At 40.0% G+C, this 16,023-nt stretch overlaps 1 protein-coding gene across 17 annotated transcripts in view; it reads left to right on the top strand.

The window, feature by feature from the left end:
• The window catches only part of sorbs2a (sorbin and SH3 domain containing 2a), a 65,284-nt gene that overhangs the window by 34,496 nt on the left and 14,765 nt on the right, over nucleotides 1-16,023 (top strand). For 14 of the 17 annotated variants that reach the window (XM_065956494.1, XM_065956459.1, XM_065956529.1 and 11 more), the window contains 12 exons: nucleotides 1,530-1,556; nucleotides 1,682-1,806; nucleotides 2,069-2,728; nucleotides 5,833-5,959; nucleotides 7,151-7,326; nucleotides 9,115-9,181; nucleotides 9,985-10,035; nucleotides 10,131-10,344; nucleotides 10,595-10,709; nucleotides 13,319-13,390; nucleotides 15,020-15,076; nucleotides 15,851-15,900. In XM_065956494.1, coding sequence (XP_065812566.1) covers nucleotides 1,530-1,556; nucleotides 1,682-1,806; nucleotides 2,069-2,728; nucleotides 5,833-5,959; nucleotides 7,151-7,326; nucleotides 9,115-9,181; nucleotides 9,985-10,035; nucleotides 10,131-10,344; nucleotides 10,595-10,709; nucleotides 13,319-13,390; nucleotides 15,020-15,076; nucleotides 15,851-15,900 — 1,741 coding nt within the window. Of the gene's footprint in view, nucleotides 1-1,529; nucleotides 1,557-1,681; nucleotides 1,807-2,068; nucleotides 2,729-3,282; nucleotides 3,703-5,832; nucleotides 5,960-7,150; nucleotides 7,327-9,114; nucleotides 9,182-9,984; nucleotides 10,036-10,130; nucleotides 10,345-10,594; nucleotides 10,710-13,318; nucleotides 13,391-15,019; nucleotides 15,077-15,850; nucleotides 15,901-16,023 lie in introns of all 17 variants that reach the window. The other 3 variants (XM_065956504.1, XM_065956518.1, XM_065956499.1) reach the window with 3 other exon arrangements.

Below are 16,023 nucleotides of genomic sequence, written 5' to 3'. Positions count from 1 at the left end.
TATTGAAGTAGATCTTCTATCTGTATGCCTTTTTATGCTTAAGTTGTCAACTTCTTTTCATCACACATAACTTGACAAGCTAAGTAAAACTGTAGAATTGAAGAGCTTTTAACATAGCTTCCAGAGGATACAGCTGGTCCTCTGCTGAAAGCGCAGTGTTTGTGTCTGAAGCTTGACAGCATCCAAGATAACAGCTGCAGCCATGTAGGCATTCCAGCTCTGTCAGCTTCCTTTTAACCATAGTTAGTCACTGAGATAGAAGGTTTATGAGCATGGTGAAACTGCTTGGCCATGAGAGCATTTTTGCGAAGAAGACCAACAGACATCATGAGAGGATGGAGTGGGATGCAGTCAGCACTAGCAGCTCTATACGGTTCACTGACCATTTCTAATGAGTCAATTGCTTTACTTGTAGTTTGTTCTCAATTTTTTTTTTCTGTTCTCTGAGCCATCCCAGCTTGAAGTATCTTCACAGGTGACACTAGAAATATTTAATTAAATGAAAATAGCTTAGCAGACGTGCAAAAAAATGCATGAAAATAAATCTGTAAAGATTACCTTTGGTGCCCATTATGGAAGAATTCCGCTCAAAGCTGATTAAATCGAGGCGATGGCCTAGCTGTCAGGTCGCGCCCCTTGTACAGAGGCCATAGTCTCTTCTGCATGTCATTCCCTACTCTCTCTCTCCCAGTTTTCTACTCTATCCATAGTCCTGAAAAGCCATAAAATAAATCTTTAAATGAAAAAAAAATGTATGCTTTTATGCATTGTAGTCGCCACTAGGGATTCATGGAAATGAGAATTTGTACAAAACAACACTGAATGTAAATAACAACAGCATACAGAAATAATTTCAATTGCTGGTTTAGTTCATGGAGCAGGTGCCCCATGTACAGAGGCCAAAATCCTCATTGAACTGGTTTTAGGTTCAACTCCCAGTCCTGACCTTTTTGCTGCATGTCATCCCCTGCTCTCCTCAAATTTCCTGTCTATCTTCAGCTGTCCTATCAAATAAAGGTTAAAAGCCCCCCAAAAATCATTGGACCTTCATTTATAATCACGTATTGGTTTGCCTGTGAATTAATTGAGTTTGTATGCCTTCAAAAAGTTGGCAGGAAAGCTTTATTGATTGGAATTATTGGGAAGTGGGAAATCTATAAACTACTGGAGACAGTGAGATCATTATTAGCGTAACTGTACCAAACTTCTAGTTTGGAGCACTAGGTTCAGAGTGATAAAGTAAACATCTTAGTACAAAAGGTGATATTGTGTATCACATAATAAGTCAAGCAGTCGTTAATAAAGAACTGTTCTGTGCTTTTGCCCATTCAGTTTGTGTCTTTTCAAACCAGTGTCTACACCGTCCATCCCCAAGTCCCTGTGTTTCTCACTAACATTCTCCCAAGGTTTTTGGGAGACAACAACTACTGTAGATCATATCTTTGGTAGTATTAACACTAGTGCTGCTGGGATACAATTACTCTTTCAGTCATGTTACTTATTACTACTGTTTCTCCTCTGTTCCTTAGGGAGTGATTCTCACTCATCAGATTTGGGTAAGTCTCTGTTCCTTTTATGATTTCAGATGAAATACCCAACACTGCACATAAAAAATAATGAAGCTATGAAATGTTATAAAATGATCAATGAGTGATGTTAAGTTTATTAACTTCATCTTCAGATTCTTGGCGGTCACGCAGTGTAACAGATGGCCTGAAGAATGGAGATGCTGGCAGCTCATCTCTTGCTGCTAAAGGCTTCCGCAGTGTCAGACCCAACCTACAGGAAAAAAAGGCAACAACACAGGTAAGATTTATCTTAAAACAACTCTCCCAGATGTTCTGCTTTACTGGTACGTTAAGTAAAAAAAAAAAGTATTTGTCTGTGTAAAAATGATATCATTAAAGACATCACAAACCATTATTATTATTGATAATAACACAGAACCATACTACATTTCTAAGCTCATATGGAAACAACCTGATGATTTGTGTTAAGCTTTGCTCTGATTTTTGTTGTTCTTGTCGCTTGAACTTGTGTTGGCTGTTGCTTTCATTTGGCCATTAAGGATATGAATCACGTGCCATTACCACCCCCAAGGAGAGAGAGTTTCCACTTCTCACCCACTGGCGCTAATCCTCTAGACTACGACTGCCTCGTTTCCCTGGCTAAAGATCTTAGTCCTGGAATGCTAACATTCACACAGAATGAGAAGGCAATTTTAAAAGAGTCCTACACTGTTAGCAGCACAGCTTCTTACTCTTACTCAGAGAACAGTTCAAACACAGTCCAAGAGGAACACCAGTCCACTGTTTCAAATGATACCAGCAGCTGTAGTGCATCTGCTTCTGCTAACACACAGGCCCAGGAACGTAAGGTCTCTTCCCTCAAATTAACTCCTGTAACCATCCCTGACCCCCCGGCTCACCTCAACTCTGACAACAACCCACAAACTAAGACCACTGGTTCCCCACCAACCACTTCCCCACCTCCACAAAAGGGTCCTACCCTGTCTCCACCTCAAACACAGACAGCCTCACTTTCTGTCAGTTTGGGCCTTGAGAATCTGAAACATCCAGAAACTCAGCCTTCAAGCAACACAATGGAACCCAAGGTCCAAGATCAAGCCCCTAATCGGATCCCTGGAACAGCTCCATCCCATTCCAAGGTGGAAATGACGAAGGCTCCTCCTGCAGTTCCACCAAGGCCCTCTGCTGCAGAACTGTTGGTACATAACTGACAACATACTAAAACTAGAAGATACTACCGACATAAAAGAGAGAAATGTTTTTGGTGTTTTGAGGCAACTAAAATGTGCAAAATCAGACATGTGTTCATTAAGCCAAGGGTGTGTAGCCTGAAAAAAAAGAAAGAAATGGATACAAAGGTGTTATTTGTTATATGGTCCTGTGTGTGTTGCAGTGTGAGTTGTGTTTGCTTTGGTGCTGCCATCCAACCAACCAAACTAATTGTGATTCTACATTATGTGTGATCTCCTTCTGTATGTGTGATAACCAACCATTTAATTTATTTTATGTATACCATGTCACTGTCTATGTACTGTATATGCTGCCTTTGAACTAACAGAGCCTCTTAATTCACAGCATTAATCATTTTTCAGATGATGATGATTCTGCAGCCTCATGAAACATAGAGCAGCATTTCTTCTTCAGTTAAGCTCACGTGTTGCACATCCTTTAAGACAACATTGCTATTGAGTGATGTCACTGAGAACTCTTCCTCCTTTTTTTTTCAATCAACTCCCTCTCCTTTCAACACCAGGGGCCACCCTCCCCTGATCCCATGGCACGACACTCCCAATTTCGCTGCCACAGCTCAGAATCACTCGACTACCCATCAAGCTTAATGCCCAAGGCTCTGTCACCCACCCCGTACGTTCCTAGCGGAGCCGGCAGCACAGCCGGCACGGTGAGCAGGCCAAGCTTTGCCACAGCCAGCACTGGTGGCTTTGTGTCACCCTCTGCCTCACCTGTCACCGTGTCAGCTCTCAGCCACTACTCGTCATCCACGGTGGGTCTGCTGGACGAGTTGCAGATCTGTAGCCTGGACTCACCTGGCGCCTCACCCACACCATCACCCACCCTCAGCCACGTCTCCACCTACACATCCACTGCTGGCCCTGATGATGTGCTAACAACCTCTGTGGCCTCCAACACTGCGGCAGCAGCCACTGTCACTAATGTAATTATCCCAACTAGTCACTGCTGTAACACTTTTCATTAACAAAAACAAAAGGTGACCTCCTGCTCCCACTTATTCTGATGGCTGAATCAAACCTTCAAAAACTGTGTTTTATGTCCAATTTTTACCTTTCACTAACATCTACAATAACCTTTTAAATACCCAAATTACACTAAATCCCCTTTGTTTCTGTATAATGTCAATGTGTCTGTACTCATCAGAACTTTGTCTTTATGTATCTGTCTTTGTTTCTCTTTGTTTTCCCTTCTGGTATCCAGTTAAATTAGTGCATTTATACTGTCTTTTAAAGGCTAGTTCATATCAGAATTCATGATGATGTAAAACCATCTTTTGAGAAGTTATGGGGGGTGGAATCTTTTGAGAAGTTATGGGGGGTGGAAGTTCTCCAGCAGCAGGTGGAGTGATTTTATAATTGAACATACAATAGACTGCAGTTATGTTTCATTTCGCTCATTACATCGCCACAAGCACCAGTGTCCCCTGTTACAAAGAGTTTGAAATTGAAAATAAATTATACTCACATTGAAATTCGTTATTAGTCTGACCTTGGCTTCTCATTAGTAAAACCATTAGCTTGTTCTCCATCATGTCAATCAAAGTTACTTTACTTCTGTTCACTCCGGAACTTGTGGCTCATAACAAGTGGCTCATGGCTCATAAGTGCAGCCGATTGGAAACTCACTACATGGTCTTGTTCTATCAGAGAAGCAGTGATCAACCTTAGTGCCATTTACAGAACTGTTGATTGGTCTGCCTGTCTAACAAAGAAAATATTCTTTCATATACCAAACTTTAGAAACACTAAACAAATTTAAGATCACAGATCGAGGACTCTGTTATATTTTGTTTGTGGTGGTTAACTGTGTCCTTAAAATCACAGTAGCAGCAGCAGTAATCTGACTATTTTTTGTCTACATAGGATGCGTGTTGGTAGCCGGTGTTGTGGCAGCCCTCGGAGCCCAACATAGAAGGACTTTAATTATGCTTTTAAATAGAAAAAAAGACTTTATGTGGGCAGTGTAGATGACCAGATTGTTCAAAATAGAAGCAATAAAAGCTTCCTGGGCTGTAAAATGAGGCCAATGCAGAAATGCAAAGTTCAACCCAGAGGTAAACTGGACATGATGGACGTTCTGAAAGACATTTTGCATCTCATCTGAAAGGCTCTTTATGTTTTTATCATGACAGGGATGACGGGGAAACCTCAGGGATTAAATGCCCATTAAAAAAAAAAAAGAAAATTCAGTACTTCAAATGTCGACTTCAGGCTTGCTCCACAAGCGAGTAATCACCTTAAACCCCCATATTATTTTGTCCAAAATAAAAGGACATAAACATGTTTACATCCTGGTACAAAGAATGTTTATCCATTGTAGATTTCTCTTTAATGTCCACATTTACAGTCTGTAGTTCCATCAGACAAGCGTGAGACAAGACAGCTTAAAACAAGGCTGAAATGTCTCCCGTGAAGACATGAAATAAGAACCGTCAAGAGGATATTAATGTGTTCTTTTACTCTGAGTTGATCACAGTTAAGAGTTAGCTGGCTAGGTAGTGAATTATTTTAGAACAAGCATCACCACCGTGAGCCTTGATCTGAGTCTTTGAAATCAATTTACTGTCTTTATCCTTTGTCAGATGAAATCCCTTGTTCCTGTTTCATGTTGAATGGGAGAGCATTCTTCAGAACAGCCTCCCATCATAACTGTATCATGTCTTCAATGTCACAACTAATTTATAATGAACTGTATGTGAATCTAAAAGAGTTGTTTGTTTCCTGTCACTGTCCTTATCTTCTGTCCGTTTTGAAGTGAAGTGATCGAATAATGCCCCTCCCACTCACTAACTGTTTCTACATTGTACAGTTAGAGTCCCCTGGTCAGCCCCAATGTCTGTCTGTACCTACATTCACTTCCACTCTATGTTGTTCTGCCCCTTTATTTGTTAGGTTTTAAGGTGATATGGTGACTAATGACAGATTTATTTATTTTACATTTTTCAATTCAACAACATTCTCCAACATAGAAAATGGAAACGTGTTCTCTTTGCTGTACAATTCGGTTTGTTGAGACCAATTATCTGAGTTTTTGACTTGTGGATCTCCTGCAGGGCCAGGTCCTCTCTCACGCGATGAATGGGAGTACGAGCCATCCACAGAGGCCTCTCTCCCCGCCGTCCTACCCTCCTCCTCCCACCTCACTTCACAGGGGGCATCTGAGACAGAGCAGGAGTTCAGGTGAGTCGCACCAGGTCTTTTTCCCTTTTATTTCTACAATTCTACAATTCACTTTCAGCTGGAAAAAAAAGTTTGAAGTTAATTATTTGAAAGAAATCTGAAAATGTAACAATCATTTTAATTAGTGAAGTCATTACATTTCAGGTACTTGTCAAATACTACTAAATACTTATACTATTTAAATGATTATAACATAGAAACACTTCAATCATAAATAATAGTCTAAAACATTCATGCACCAATAAAGTGATCTTTTTTACTTTATCTATTCGTAACAATTAAATAATGAACAGTCCTTTAGTAATGGTTTTTTCATTCATTCAATACCAGGATATGAGATGTTTCACTATACCTCTAAGTACGAGGCAGAACAATTTATCCTGTGTGAACCTAAATCGTCTTAGTGATCTGCTTGTGTCACAAGATTGGTCACACATACTAACGACGATTTTCAATTTGCATCCCATATAATCCTGCTAAATTGATTGAGCTATGAAGTCGTGCAACACAGTCAAAAACAAACAAAATGAATGAGTCCAACTAGATTCAATCTCACAACTGCCCGCATGTAAATCTCGATCACAACCTTCAGCCGTCAATTACTTATAAACCAGCCCTTCCGTCAGTTATCAATCCAAGTGTCATCACCCAGGGGTCTGTCATCATCGTAGTCAGAGCTGCACAGCATACGTACCAGCACATGTTTTTCTTCTTCTTTGGGGAAATGTTTGAAACAGTAGTCCTTCTTGTTAACATCAAAGAGACAATAAAGTGCTGCATTTATCGTTTTTCTATGTTGAATAAAGAGTGTAGACAGGATTTCACCCACCACTGAAATGATTTCAGGGAACTGCAGCTACAATCATCATTTCTGTCCTCCTTTTAGCCTTGTAACAGTATTTTAGCTGGTGGAAAAAAAGACAAGAGGTCTTGGATGGACTGACCGTTTAACACCTTCTTTTACAAATCAGATACAAAAACAGATACAAGTCACTGTTAAAATCACAGAATTAAATCAAAGTTGATGCTCTCTTTGGAAGACAACCACAAAATAAACCAGTAAATGTTATGATATAATTAGTGCTTTTCCAGCTATTTATGATGTTTGAGTTTAGATGTGTTTTTTGTATTTGTAAATACATCTTAAAATTTTCTTCTTTTCTTTCCACACCTCTTCCTCGTTGTATCTAGAGGGCAGCGAGACGGTTACCAGAGAGTCTGTAGTGTCGGGCCGCACAAGTGTATGCAGCACCGTGCCAATCGCCTGCTTCTCAGAAGAAGAGAAAAAGGTGTCTGTCATCAAAGCTCCTCATTATGAAGGGATCGGTCCTGTGGACGAGTCCGGCATCCCTATTGCCATCCGCACGGTGAGCTGAAATGAACACACGGAGCTGAACACATTCATTTCTTGCAGACTGACTCGGTTAGGTACTGTTGTGTTGCACAAGCGTGTCTTTTGGTCCATTTCTGTTGTCTTGATCTGTGATCAGGCTCACGATAGGGGATCACTTTCAGCTGTCAGCAGCCTCATAAAAATGGCTATCACTATCTGCAGTATCTCTTTTTCTCTACCTCAGTGTTCTTATAGAGATGGGCTCAGTCAAGGTCTTTTCTTTAGTACAACAAAGTCCTCCCAGCTTACTTTTCCCAACAGATCTCGCTGTGTGTTATTTCTGTTGAGGCTCTTTGTGTATTAACAAATCACTCAGTTAACCATTTCTTGAAGAGCAGCTTTTAAAAGCCAACATATTAAACTACAGAATTAGCAAGCAAGTGGAAGTTACAGGGTGATTGAGAGACAGGCTGAGAGAAAAGGTGAAAAGAAAAAAAAAGTAGAGAGAAGAGAAACAGATGCTCCTTGTTGAGAGCAGACAAACATTTTTGTGGGCACTTTATTTGGTAACCGTGGAGAGGGATGTGGTAATTGGCCCGTCTTCTGGCCGTGTCAACGCTACATGCTCAGTCACACACACTCCTTCACTGTGGAGCCGAACCGCCTCTTCTCAGACCAGATTCCAGACACAGTGTTTAGTGCTATGGAATAAAGAGAGGATTAAGTCTCTCTGCCATTTGATAGCTCTTTTTTCAAGTGGCTGTTAGATCTGTACAGTATAAACAAAGACACAAACAAGTGTTTCTCCATCCAGAGCAGCAGGAGCTTCCGCTCTGATTTTGTATCAACATCTCTTCCCAGTCATCCCAATGTTTTCACTAAACATCCTCAAACCTAAAAGCATTATAAAATATGGCTATATAATTGTATATACTGTATTTGTTTTTACTCTGAGGATTTAAAGCTGAAATGTTGAATTTACAAACTTCCATGTGTTTTAAACGATTGAATGCATGCTTTAGTTTTTCATTTCGTTGTTGCTAAGTTGTGAAAATGACACTAACTGGCCTAAGAAGCATGTTAATTCTATTTTTGTATACATGCACTAACACTTATAATATAAAAAATGGTTGCATTTTTTGAATGCAGCATCTTTTTTTAAAAATAAATTCACAGAAAAGAAAAGTTAAAACATTTGTATACTCCCTGAAAGTGACCTAGATCCATGAAAATCAGGATATATGATGCAAAGTGTTTTTTCAATGTGTATCCATGTGTGATACAAAAATTAAACCTGACACGTAATACGCATAGATAGATGAGATTAATGGGCCTTCAGCACAGTGACACAAGATACTCTAAAAGTAATAATCATGATTATTATTTCAGCAGACATGTTATTGTGAGAGTGATAATCATGCAATCCATGAATTAATTAAACCTATTCTTATCAGCATTAACTGATCAATAGATGAAATATTCTGTTAAGAGAAATGAATAGACCCTAGCCTGGAATAGAGAGCACGTTGAATCTTGAGAAGATTCTTTATTCCTGGGAAAGAAACGGGAAATTAAGCGATCCCATTTTTCACTGAACAACCTCAAACATTAAAGCATGATAAGCAAATGTCTTCAGATATGTCAGCAGAAGTTACATTCTCTGTGAGTGAAAATAGTTCCTTCGAAAGGCTGAGAATGTGTTTTTCTGCAAACAGTTATGTCCTGTAAAACAGATGGAGCCATTTCTATTTTCTTACCACAGCTATCCAGTTAATGTTGCATTTCACGCCACATCAATTTTTATGTTTATTTCTCCCCACAGACAGTGGATAGACCAAAGGATTGGTACAAGACTATGTTCAAACAGATCCACAAGGTTCACAAAGCAGGTAAGGTATAGTTCTGTGTCACACTGAACCAAAGAAATGTCCCTTCATCTGATGTGATTTGATCGTATGACATCATCGGCGGAATTCGGCATGCATGCATGCGTCTGTGTATCTTTGTGTGTCTGTGCGTGCCAGTTCTTGTTTAAGCGTAAGGTCCAAAGAGCCTCAGAGCCAGAACTCATTAGATGAGAGCAAGAGAGTTTGGAGAGCAGGCAGAACAGAGCGAGACCTCTAACAGACTCAGAGCTGTCCTGGGAAATCTGCTCTCATTTAGAGGGCTCCACAGAATCACACAGTCTGTACAAGGCTTGTTTGTTCATAACTGCTCAGGCTTCTGCTGCTGCAACCTTCAATTACACACACACACCCGCGCACAAGCAGACACACACACACACACACAGACACACATGGGCAATCGCTGTTTTGTGACTTTATTTTCCTAAAATTCGTCATTTTGATGGCTTCTGGAGTATTCCCATGGCTTTTTAAATGTTCACACATTCACAGTGAAATCACTTTATCTGATGAGTCCAAAAATGGTTTATTGAAAAACATTTGTTTGAAACACGCTGAGCTTGTAGATGAACAGAGAGGAATTGGTTTATTTATGCTGCTTGGCTGGTTTTGATGTTTCTCTATGCTGCACAAAAGTCACTATTGGAAATGACTTTGTAACTGCCAGAACTAAGCTGACTAAAGAGGCTGATATCACTGGAGAGAAAATACAACTTGTATTCTCTGTGCCAAGCAGTTCTGACATGTCAATATTAACTCTTTACTCCCATTTTTATTTCTTCTTCCAGATGATGACTATTCTGACACGTACAATGCCACATATGCTGTCATCAACAATGGTAAGACATTATAAATATATAAATAGATGTCTTTCATACAATAAGTTATTCTATGAGCCTCTACCTGTCTGTCTCCCGTCTCCTCTCCTGAACAGATGACTACAATCTGTCATCCAGCACCGCCATGGCCCACCCTGCACCCAGGACACACACATACAGGCCGCTCGCCAAAAGTCCCTCAGACAACGGAGGGCATCTAGGACCTCGAGAGCCTTCCCCATCCCCCATACCCCCACCTCCTCCACCCATGCCATCTCTCCTCCAACTGAGAGCAAGGGACAGTGACCGCGACAAAGATTCACCCGACTCGTAAGAGGAGCTTCCCCTTTTATTTAACGATCAGTAACACAATAAACTGACACTCAATTAATATTGTCCAAAAAAAAAGCACTTAACCGGATGAATTATGAAATGATTCAAAACTTGTGTTTGCTCATACACATTCTGAGTCTCCTGAAATTGTATTGATATTGTAAGGTGCTTAAGATGTGCTTAATAAATGTACTTTATTCATTAATTAACATTTCAATGGAAAATGTGTTTCTTTGTCTTTCATCAGGAATGAGTGGGGACCGCCTAACAGGAAAGTGGACACACGAAAGTACCGTGCAGAGCCCAAGAGTATTTTTGAGTATGAGCCTGGAAAGTCCTCGATTTTGGAGCATGAAAGACCAGTAAGTATATGAAACCTTTATTTCATTTTAATCTGATGAATTGTGACTTTTTCCTGCCAAAACCCACTTCTTCTTTCATGTTTGATCAACCTTTGAGGCCTGCAGGTGCTGATCTAGAACCTGCTCAGGCCGTAATTATTATTCTTTACTTAATTTATTGGCCCTGATAGCTGCTTTTCTAGCTGTATTAAAACCAGCTTCTCTGGGAGAATATTTATATTACTGTGAATGTGGAGTGACTAATTCTGCTATTGGTGTATTTACACTTGATAAAGATTAGCTTTAATGCTGTTCTTCTTCAATTTGGTGCTTATTAAAGGACAACTTCTGAAGAGGTAAACAGGTAAAGGTAAAGAAATAAGAGTGCAGAGAATGACTTGGATTGCAATAAAGTAATGAGGTGCATGCATGGAGAAAAGTGCTACAAACACATGAAGCTTTCTTATCTGCTCGTCATAGTAGACACTGTTTTGTGGTAGAGTCTCACTTTGTGGGCTTTTGCTTGGACTCCTTTTCATCAGACAGTGTGGGCGTTAAAAAAGCGAAGGTTTCCAGCGCTGCATCCTCTAGTGACGGTGCCGGCTATTCACTCTGTGTGGGGTGAATGACATAGTGGATAGCAGCAGAGATAATTAACATGTAGACAGAAGGAAAAAATAGACATGAGGCATAAGAGGTACTGACAAGATAATGGATAAAAGATAATGGATGAGGAGTCCATTTTAGAGGACTAGATTTAGTTTAAAAGGTTTTTTGTGAAGGTTTTTCAGATGTTTAATGTGATGACTGCAGCATGCTCTCCCTTGGCAATAATGCATGAGTCAATTCCTGATAAGGCAATAAAGGAGAGAGCCGTAGAGAGTAGCTGTAAAGCTGCACTGGCTCATCTGCTGTTCTTAAAGCATTCTGTTTTCTATGCAGTCGTTTTTTTTGTTTTGTCTTCAAGGTAAGACATGGCATCTGTTTAGTGGAGAAGTGTCTGTTCACTCACAAGCCATAGCAACAAAACTGTATTTCTGGCACTCTGTTTCTTAAGTTTCTTTTGTGTGTGTTTGTGTGTGCGTGCACACAGTATTCCTGATGAACTGTCTCTGCTGTAGGCTTCACCTTTTTTTCACAGGCTGACTCATTTGTCTCAGAGCTGAATTCTCTTTTTAGCAGAAGAGTTGAAATCACAGCAACACCTACCAAACATTTCCTGGCAGTGTTCTCACTTGGCATGAAAACTCCAGCTCCATGTGGAAAGAGGGTTGGAAAGAGCAGACAGAGTAGTAAAACAGTCTAAAACGAAAAGCGCTAAAACTCTTAGAAAATTACTACGGCTGTTGAATGCAGTGCACCCTGAAGTAAGCAAATTGAAACAAATAGAGAAAGCTGTACTTGTTAAGAGTTTTGACATTAAAACAGGAATAAAGGGTAAATGATTAACTTTCTGCATAGCTGTCATCATTGTTTGGGATTTCCTCGCTGAATGTAAATACTTATATCACATCTGCCACAGGTTATTGAAGGTCAATTTGATATGGAATATTCTCTTCTGTCATACAAAGACAGAACTGAGTGGTAGAATCCATCATGTGACAGCAGCAGAGATACACTCTTGCTCCATTTCAGCAATTTCACTGATCAGCATGACATGCGAGCAAAATAGTGGAGGATACACAGCATTTATTTTAAGTCAGGAACATTCAGCATATGCTAAGAACATAACAGACTGTTGGTGAAAAGCCTCAATACAAAATATATCTATCACTTCTACATTCTAAATCTAGAATTTTTCAGATTGTAAAAGCTTTGTTTGATGGCAAGACATGTTTGGTTGTGAAGTAAATTTGATTCAAAGTGAAATTCATAATGCAATAGAGAACATGTGGTTTATTTCTTAGTTTAACCTGTTTTATTATTCAGGTAATTTATTAACTACTCCATCGCTCATAAAAACAGTCAGTGTGGTGTCACAGAATATTGACTTTTAAGGTGATTTTCAGTTGCAGTATGGCAGAATGTGGTACTTGTGTCAGTGATAATATAATGCTTACGATAATGTTACGGTGAATTTGACTGTGAATAACCCTGTTTTGGTTTCAGAATGGTTATAAACATGAGCTCCTCTCTCTTCTTTTTAATATAATGAGTTCATATATGGTGAGAATTTAGTATGTCTTTAATTTAGGCTGCACAAAGGTGCAGTTTATGATATGTAAAGCTTACATTAACGAGCTGATTGTCAATCAAAATGAATCTGTCATTTCAATTTGCAGCCATTACATTGTATTCATATAAGATTAAGAAATATCAGTTCAAAAGGTTTATTTCTGTCTGATGTTACAGCTCTATTCTGTGTAACTCTCAAACCAGTTAAACTGATACAACTAAAGCTTCTCTTAATAAAAAGGTTTAGCATCCCTCTTTTCATACCCATGAGCCAGTCTATATCTTCATCCTGGTTCGTCCTGTGCTCATCTCCCTGTGCTACATGAGCCCTTTCCTAACCATGAGCTCCATGTCTCTCTCTGTGTGTGTGTGTGTGTGTGTGTGACTTCTCTCCACACTTCCTGCCTTCTGTCTTTCTTCTACCTCCTCTTTCTTTCACTGTCATGCTTTCCCAGACCTATGATGACATAGATTTAGAGAACGAGCCTTGGTATAAGTTCTTTTCCGAGCTGGAGTTTGGGCGGCCGGTAAGTCAGGGCCATTATATATAGCTGCACCCTCAACCACAACCCCGCTGTAGGCATAAACCCACTTTATCCACCCCACCCATGACTTTCTTTTTTACTGTCTCTACCAATAGCCTGGGTGGGGCTAGTTGTTTGGGCATGTGGTACTTGTTGGGTGCTGTGACCCCTCCCCCCACCGCTGTGACAGGCTGTGTTATGTTGTTGTGATGGTGTTTTTGTTTTTTTAGTGGTGTGGTGGCTAGCTGGCGGTGATATTTTCACAAACAAAAATAGGACTTTTATTGCATCTTGCAAGACAGAAGGTAAAAAGGCAGGATTTTATTGATGAACAGTCTATCAATTCTAACTTTGATCAAAATAAAGTACTTGCTTAAAAAAAAGTTTATTTTCTGTATAATACAATCTGAATCTTTGCAGGTTCTTTAGTATCACATGCTAACACATGTATTAAAAAGACAGCCTTTAATAAATTAGATATTTGAATTTGCTCATTTATTAATTTCTGTTATTTTTTGTTTATTTGTACTTATGTTTGAGGATCTATCTCAAAGCTGAATTTGTGTATTTGAGGAGTCCTCAAAGCTAAATTCATCAGCGCCACCTGCTGGATGTTGGTGTTTATAACACCCTAGAGGCTCAGAGATGAGATTGCCCCTAGCCACAGATCTGGGATCACCTAACCCCATACATAATTGATTTACATAGAGTCATTAGGTCATGCCTCTGTGCATGACAGAGCATGAGGTTTTTTTTGGGTTGGCTTATTCAAAATGTTCAGGTGAAAATGTCACATCTGGAGCTTGCATGACTTTTAGAGTCATGTAAGGCTGTGTGTTGAGATTCCAACCTGCAATATTTCAAATGTTTCACTACACTGAATAAGCCCTTAGAGTGTAGATGGTTTGTGTAAATGATTGGACTGACTGGTCCAGTTGGGAAAAGAAGAAGCTCACAGTGTGTTCAGTGTTTGAATGTTACAAAGTGTTTGGAGCAACTGAGTGAACACTAGTTTTAAAACCAGCACTAAATCACAGTATTTGAGAGTGCACTGTGAAACACACTATACTCTCAAATACACACACTCTCTGGCTTGTGCTTCACTTGGCTTTATTTGCTTCACAGCTTGCTTTCTCACTCTGCATGTGTGTGTGTGTGTGTGTGTGTGTGTGTGTGTGTGTGTGTGTGTGTGTGTGTGTGTGTGTGTGTGTGTGTGTGTGTGTGTGTTTGTCTAGTATCAAGATAGATGTAGTAGGTCTTATGTATTTAAGAATTGACATAATGTTGTTTAAATCTTAACATAAAGGCGTAACATAATATAAAGCATCATTATTTAACTTTGTGCTTTTGAATGATTGTGTTTTATGTGTGTGAGTGTGTGTGTTTGTCAGTTAGAGACTGTCAGCGTGTAGAGTGTGTGCACATGCAATGCACATGTGCAACGTTTGTGATCTAGTCCATCTCTGGTAACTCGGATTCTCTAACGAGTGTCACTCTCTCCACCTTTGTTCTTGTTTGTCGGTTTCTCCCCATGACGTCCCCACTTCCTCTCCTCCTCCTTCACCTCATTCTCACCTTCCTTCTCTTCCTCCTTCTCCTCATACTGCTCACTGCTGCTGCTTTGGGCTCAAGCCTCCTAAAAAACGACTGGATTATAATCCAGACATCTCCGCTCGCCAGCGCATTGAGGTAATCTCACATACATGAGTGTTCCAGTTGTGTTGTTAATCTCACTGTTTTTTTTTTAACCATTGATCAAAATCAAAACATAGCATTATGAATATGGAGGATGTGATTGGTTTAAATGAGTATAAATGTATTAAACACCAGTTTGAGGAAGTCTTCTGGCAACATGTCTGCCATCCACTGCTGAGTTTATGGTGTTGCTTTTTGAAGTCTGTCGGACATGTAGATTTAAAATCTGATGGTTGTATCATATACATTGAATTTTTCATATTCACTGACTGCTGACCTAATTTTTATCAATGAATCATAGGAATCTGCAGGCTTTTTTTTCGGGGTGAAATATATATATATTTGTTGTCCATATTGTTTTTTTTTAAGCATTTGTTAGTACCCTTCAGCAGAGAAACTTTTTTTTGCAAGTGCATCCAAGTCAATTTTACCACTAGGACCCATTCCAGCTGATCCATGCCAGGTTTTGTCGGGCAACATTTTCCCCCTGAGCTCACAACATCCTTGTTGTGCTATATCACCCATCACCTTGTTCTTCAGAGCAGCCGAAGAGAGAGCAGAAATTTATCCTGACTGTTTGCACCAGTGCGCCTCCTCTCAGTCAGGTGTGCCATGTGGAACCAGCATCCATTGCACCTTACGCTGGGGGAGGGATTTGAGTGTGGCACAGCTACAAGCGCATGCAAGCTGTGCATTGTGAGTAGCTCTGCGTCAAGTCTTTGTTCTTGCGGATCTCACTTTTCCCTTTCGTTGTCTGCCCTATTTCAGACTTCCCTGCACATCGCCCCTGCTGACAAGGCTCCGGAGAGACCTGCGAGGTAACCTCTGTTTCTTTTATTTTCCTCTGCACCACCCCCGTCCTTTCAGCATCAGCAGTCCTTGTTGTGATTCAGCACGGAATCAGAGCTGCTCTTTCTTGTCCGGCCTCTGGTGCAAATAGC

The sequence above is a fragment of the Labrus bergylta genome, chromosome 1, assembly GCF_963930695.1.
Source record: "Labrus bergylta chromosome 1, fLabBer1.1, whole genome shotgun sequence".
NCBI lineage: Eukaryota > Metazoa > Chordata > Actinopteri > Labriformes > Labridae > Labrus > Labrus bergylta.
Note: the sequence above shows the minus strand (reverse complement) of the source record. Positions and strands in the feature narration are given on the sequence as shown.